Source organism: Propithecus coquereli, unplaced genomic scaffold, assembly GCF_000956105.1.
Source record: "Propithecus coquereli isolate 6110/MARCELLA unplaced genomic scaffold, Pcoq_1.0 Scaffold129, whole genome shotgun sequence".
Taxonomy (NCBI): domain Eukaryota; kingdom Metazoa; phylum Chordata; class Mammalia; order Primates; family Indriidae; genus Propithecus; species Propithecus coquereli.
In genome coordinates this window covers 3598645-3605370 of record NW_012137080.1, presented here as the reverse complement: position 1 = coordinate 3605370, position 6726 = coordinate 3598645, and the positions used below count along the sequence as shown (strand labels likewise).

Sequence of the window (6726 nt, the reverse complement as noted above, 5' to 3'; positions counted from 1 at the left end):
ATCTCTTCTATTTAATTCTATTCTATTTCACATTTTTAAAATGTTCGTTTTGACACACTAAATTGGTTTTATGACTCAAAGATTGAAAAATACAACAAATGTTGGCATGGATGTGGAGAGATGGGAATACTCAGACACGGCTGGTGGGACTGCAAACTAGTACAACCTCTATGGAAAGTGCTATGGAGATACCTCAAAGAACTAAAAGTAGAACTACCATTTGATCCAGTAATCCCACTACCAGGTATTTATCCAAAGGAAAAAAAGACATTCTGTAAAAAAGACAGCTGCACTCAAATGCTTACAGCAGCACAATTCACAAGCACAAAGATGTGGAAACAACCCAAGTGCCCATCAATACATGAATGGATTAATAAAATATGGTATATGTATACCATGGAGTACTACTCAGCCATAAAAAAAAATGATAACCTAATGCCTCTCGTATTAACCTGAATGGAACTGGAGCCCATTCTTCTAAGTGAAGTATCACAAGAATGGAAAAACAAACACCATATGTACTCACCCTTAAATTGGTACTAACTGATCAACACTTATGTGCACATATGGAAGTAACATTCATCGGGGATTGGGCAGGTGGGGCCAAGGAGGGGATGGGTAAATTCACACCTAATGGGTGTGGTGCACGCTCCCTGGGGGATGGGCACACTTGTAGCTTTGACTTGGGTGGTACAAACGCAATTTATGTGACCAAAGCATTTGTACTCCCATAATATTCTGAAATTTAAAAAAAAAAGGTTGAAAAATATTGCTCTAGAAGATATATTTTTAAAACTTTCTCTAGAATTTCAAGGTCAGATACAATTCCTAAAAATTAATTCTCATACTATGAATTTGTATCCCAACAAAAGAAGGGCACTATCAGATAATCAAATAAGTCACAAAGACTAACATACAGCCATGGCAGCTGCCACCTGGGGAGTGGGAGGAAACTAAACCTAATCTCCATCAGCTTCCCTAAAGCCTCCCCAAGTAAATACTCAATTTAAGGAAAACAGCATTTGCTAAACAAAACAGCTTGGCAGTAAGTCCCTGGCACCCCAGCTCCCTTCTAGCCAGAATCTGGCCCTTAAGACTCTCATCCTCTATAGAAATTCTAGAGCTTCTACTTGCAATAAATATTTTTAAAGTATTTCATGTACAGAGACTTTAATTAAATGTGTTTGGATGGCAATGACTTTATTAAAATAAGTAAATGAAAATCAAGATAAACTATTTTAAATCAACACGGTTTGTCTGATACAAAAATCTCTCTCGGAAATTTGCCAACCTTCACTTAAATTGCGTTGTGTGTGTGTGTACATGTGTGTGTTGGGGGTGGGAGAAGTGTATTGATTTATCCCAGATGCAAACAAAGCATGCAGAAGTAGATCAGTGGATCATTAGTTAAACAGTATCTCTTTTGGTTTGCCCTTGAAATACTAGGCCAAAGGCAATATAAAACTTTTCTTCGACATGAGATGTTTGTACCGTTCCCTGAGATATTCGTACAGTTCCCGCTGAAGGAAATGTGACAGCAACCACCATCACTACCTAGTAGCAAGCTAGGGATGAACAAACCCCAATGTCTTCAGAATTCTTTTAGGAAACGTGTTCCCCTGACAAGACTTAAAGTCAGAAACAGGCAGAAAGACCAGAACATCCCTTTTCCATCCTCTGTGTCCACAAGCAGTTCTTCAGCTCTAAGAACACAAGAATGTTCATTTAAGTTCTTGGGCTAACTACCCTCATCATTTCCCATCCAAGAAGCATGTCTGAGTTTAAAGGACTCAATTTTGTGACGTTTGTCTCAAATTAAGAGACAACTTTATAAAATGTTAATAAATCTTCCCGTCTTTCCCAAAAGAAATCTGTTTAGCACTAGAGAAAGATGTTCCTTTTATAAGGATAAAAATGCAATTTTCCTAAGAAAAGGGAGAGAGTCATACTCACTATTTATCAGCTCTGTCCAACAGAACATTCTGTGATGATGGACGTGTTCTATAACTGCGCTGTCCAATACAGTGGCCACTAGCCACCTAGTACTTAGCACTTGAAACGTGGTTGGTAATGACCGAGGAACTAAATTTTAGTTCATTTTAATCAATTTAAATTTAAACAGTCACATGCAGCTAGTGGCTACCATATGGGGCAGTATAGGTTAGATAATCAACGTAAGTCCTCAGCAAGAGTGCTGAGAAATTGACTCTTCTTACGCTGAATGTCATAATTTAAAAAAATCATATTCTATCTATACCAATATCCAATTTTCAGCTTCCTAATTAATATTTAAGGTTTCCTCAGAAGTGGTTTTTCAACAAAGTTTTGGCAATTTTTATTCTAAAAACATGAACATACCAAATCTACTGAGCAAAATTCCTTTGGCAACATTCAATTTTCCATCTGTGAAACTTAGGCATAGGAAAAGAAAAAAGAAACTTCATAAGCCCACCTTCCTCCTGTTACAAAGGGAAGAAATGAAATACATAATCCAAAGAAAGGCTAATAGAGATGCTTTAATGGGTACAGCACACCTGTTCATTAACCCTGCTTAGGTTTGCTTCTTTAAACCTAGTTGCGGCTTTCAACAAAATTTATTCATCTGTTTGTTTGACCTCTTGTTCTATTACAATGAGACTCTGACAAGACCCTCTGAAATCAAGTATTCTACCTATAGGAAAACCATTTAAAATATTCACATAAAATATTCTATATTTAAATGAGACAAACTGATCAAATTGTCAAAGTGCAGTAGCCCAAAGAAGAGCAGATGCTTCAGAGAGACTAAAATATGCAGATCGTGCCAAGACCACTTCCCAAGCAGGTGGCAAAAGAAACCACACAGTTCTACAGTCAGAAAGGAAGAGACACCCCAGGAAAATATGCTTGAAAACACACTGCAGCCATATTATGGCCATAGGATAACTAACTTCAAGCAGCACCACTGCACTCCTTAGGACCTCAAGGTCAATGCTAAATTAATTTTTTTCACCTTCTCAGCATGCTAACACTTATACATCAATATAACACACACACAAGCACAAACATTTCAGTAATTTCATTGTGTTTAAGTGGAAAGAACTTCTAGAACCGGTTTCTGAAAATATTAATACTATGAGCTCATTTAACACAAGCAAACTTAAGTATACCATAGAAAGAACAAAGCCACTAGTACCACATAGCATATTTGGAAATGCTCAAACTATACCAAGCAAAGCAATCCTAAGACAGCAGTACAATTCAGGTAAGAATTCAGCACCACAAACTGGAACTTCATTTTTTCTCTACCACTGCTACTGCTACCATCAGGTCCTTAGAAAGGACTAGAAGCTCACTTACTGTATCCAAAGAGCATTTGAATCACAACAAGACAGGTGACAAGGAAGCAACGCATACACTATCCCAGGGGCTTCAGCTCTTGCATAATAATAAAAGGCACTGCCAGAAGGAGAAAAGGCTTCATCTGGGGCAACTGAGAACACTCAGACATAGCAAGAGTACATCAGATTCCATAAAAGCTGTATACTGTCAGTCCTTTTCTTGTGTGCATGGATAAAATCTGCAGATGCAGGCTGCGCAGGAAAGAGGGAGACAGAGAATTTTAAAAGGAGAACTGCCATAGCGCTTGATCCTGACAGCACCCGCCTCACTATTCCAAGCTATGAACCTACAGACTCTACTGACCACAGCATCTGCCCCAGGATTTCTAAGGAGTCTGCCTAACAGTTATAAATTTCTGTGATTAAACCTTCCACATCTGACAAGTGCTAGAAATCTCAATTTTTTTATTATCCTAATTCTTAGGGGAAAAAAATTAAATAAATGTAATAAACTATGCAGAATTTTCACCGCAGTGGCATAAGTTCTCAAAGCACGTAAGGTTTATAATAGATAATAAACACTGCTTCTCATTTAGTTCTATAAAAGTATACTTCAGAACAGCGTTACTCCTGCTTCTCGAAATGCAATTTAAAAGCAGAAATAGAAATCTATGCAAGGACACTCAGAAGATAAATTAGCATAACACAGAAAACTTAATTTTTTTATATTTAATACTCTCAGATTTATGAGATAAAATATAGATTCTCGTGAACAAAAGAAACATACATAACAGAAAAGAAAGCCATTTTTTGCTTGGCTTAAAATGCCATTAACACAGGATGATAGCACATTAAATGAAAAACTTATTAAACTATCTTAGCACAAATATGGTTCAGTCATTTTCTAAATTTCCAATTTTGTGGGCTACATGTCTTATATCTTAACTTGATAAGCTCCCAAGTCCTATATAACACACTATTGCTCTATGAGAGCTTTTGCAGACTGGTTTTAATAAATGAATGTCAGTCACATTAAAAATGTATTATTGAAGGAATTTATCAACATACAATTATGAAGTTACACTTCTGAAAACATCAGGCTTCCTAACTGAGATTCTGAAGAGAAACCCGACAGAATTGTCTTCTATCTATTTTTTCAATAGTCAAATCATAAAAGCATCTTTAGCCCAAAGTATAATGTATGAGGTACATTTAATCAGGGCTCCTGACTTAAGCACATTACAAATCTTTTCATATGCATGAAACTAAAGTGCTCTCACTCTTACTTACCTGTATATCCAGCATACCATCCCCAGGAAGCCACCATTCCTAAAAGCCATTTATACATGATTCCTTCAATGTACCAGAACCGCTTACTGTCCAGCACTCGCAGGGGCTGAAGTATAATCACATAGCAGATGTAGGATGGAATAGCAACCAGGTTGTTGGCGACCATGAAGGCAAATCTCAGCAGTGCTTTCAACAAGATCCAGCCCAGCCACGGAGCTTCTTCCAAAGTCACAGCCATTCTCACTTTGGAGTCCGTCCTGTCTTTCTGGGGTGAAAGAAAAATTCACTTAAAAAAGGAAATGGATTAAACACATCTAAATAAATAGCTACCAACAAAGAAATAGCCTCCAGCACCGAGGTACAGTACCTGGGTGATCTCTCTGGGAAATTCCAGAGAGGGACAGACAGCGAGGCCTCGAGGAGGAGCCGCACAAGGTCAAGGGAGCTGTTCACCGAGGCACGCGGTATGTCACAATATATTTAGAAATGATAATACAATTCTCACTCACTGATCGGTGCCGTCCCCGCACCGCGTCTCACTGCGGTCGTTTTTTTGGACTTTAAGCAGGAAAAATACACCCACTTGCTTCAGACACCCTCAGTATCTCCAAACGGACGACACGAGTGAAACAAGTGAAACCACCGAAACAGAGACCTCTCGGTCAGATTTCCCAGATACCGAGCATTCGGGCTCCTCACCACCCGGTTCCCATTCCTGCACACTGATGCATTCCTCTAAAAGGTCTCCGGCGTTAGCGAAGAGTTAGCTCACAATTCTCATTTGCAGCAATGGGGTTTTTGTTTTCCTTTTCTTTTTTTTTTTTTAGAAAAAAGGAGAGGGGCCTAGAAAAGAGAGCTTAGAAGGTGAGAGGAAGAAAGTGGGGGGTTACAAGACGAAAAAGAGGAAGGACAGGAGTAGGGGGAGGGGAGCAAGAGCCAGCAAGAGGTAAAAGCAAAGGGGCCGGGGATGAAGAGAATGAGATCTCCGACCAGAGGACGGGGAAGCGAGGGATGATGAAAGAAGCAGGGAAGAAGAGGCGACGGCAGCGCGGGGGGCGGGTGGAGCCGGCAGCGGTTTCCGCGGATGTGGAAGGGGTCGGGGCGGCGAGCGCGGCCCGCGCTCCCGGCTCACCTCGGCGGGCTCGGACTGCAGGCGGCGGCGAAGCGCGGGGGCGGGTGTCCCCCGCCGAGGGGTCGCGGTCATGGACGCGGCGGCGGCCGAGGCGGCCCGAGGCGCGGCGCGAGCGGGCGCGCGGGCGCCCTACTCCCCTCGCGGCAGCCTGCGGACAGAGGGACGGCGGGGACTCAGAGGCCGGACCTGTCACCGGGGCGGGTCCCGGGGAGGCGGGCGGATGCCCCGCGCCCCCGCCTCCTCCCCGGGGCCTACCGCGCCCTCGTCCCTCAGGCCTCTGCCGCCGCCGCCCCGGGCCACGCGACGACGACACCCCTTCCCCGCCCCCACGCTTCCCCGGGCCCGGCTCCGCCGCCACGCCGGGGCCTGCGCCCGCCGAGCCGGAGGTTACCTCGGGCTGGCCGGGCCCCGACCCGGGCTGCGGGAGCCTGAGGAGCCGGAAGAATGCATGGCCGGCGGCGGGGCCGGCGGAAGGAGGAGTCGGCGGTGGGCCCCGGCCCCGCTCTGGCTGCGGCGCGGCCCGCGCCCGGTCCGCGGTGGCGCCGAGACTCGGTCCCCAGGGCCCGACCGCGTTCGCCCGGGCTGGCGGGGAGGGGCGGCGGGAGGAAGCGGCGGGAGTCGGGACTGCGGCAGAGCCGCCCCCAGAGCGCCCTCTAATGAAAGCGCGGCGGCCACCGCCTGGCCCGCTCGCTCCGCCGCCGCTTCTGCCGCCGCCCTCACCCCGACCCTTTCGCCCGTGGGTCAGGCCCCCTGGGGCTTCCTGGCCGATAGGGCAGGACCTCAATGAGCCCAGAATCGAGGAAAAGGGCCGCTCGGAAAGGTCTAGGAATAAACACCAATCTTTACACCACACAAGGAGCGCTTTGGTTCAAACTGAGAGCCCCTTTTCAGCCAAAACGTCCGCTTTGCATTGTTAGAGCACTCTTTGCCCAAACTGGGAAGCTGTCTCCTTGAAGACTGAATGTCCTTTTTCATTCTTAATGA

The 6726-nt window shown here is 44.5% G+C and overlaps 1 protein-coding gene across 1 annotated transcript in view; it reads right to left on the bottom strand.

Moving 5' to 3' along the window:
- Window positions 1-4874, bottom strand: part of LPGAT1 (lysophosphatidylglycerol acyltransferase 1) — an 88998-nt gene extending 84124 nt beyond the window's left edge. Inside the window, exon 1 of the mRNA XM_012638328.1 lies at window positions 4611-4874. Within this exon, the coding sequence (XP_012493782.1) occupies window positions 4611-4848 (238 nt within the window). The 5' untranslated portion in view covers window positions 4849-4874. The remainder of the gene's footprint in view (window positions 1-4610) is intronic.
- Between the last annotated feature and the right edge of the window lie 1852 nt (window positions 4875-6726).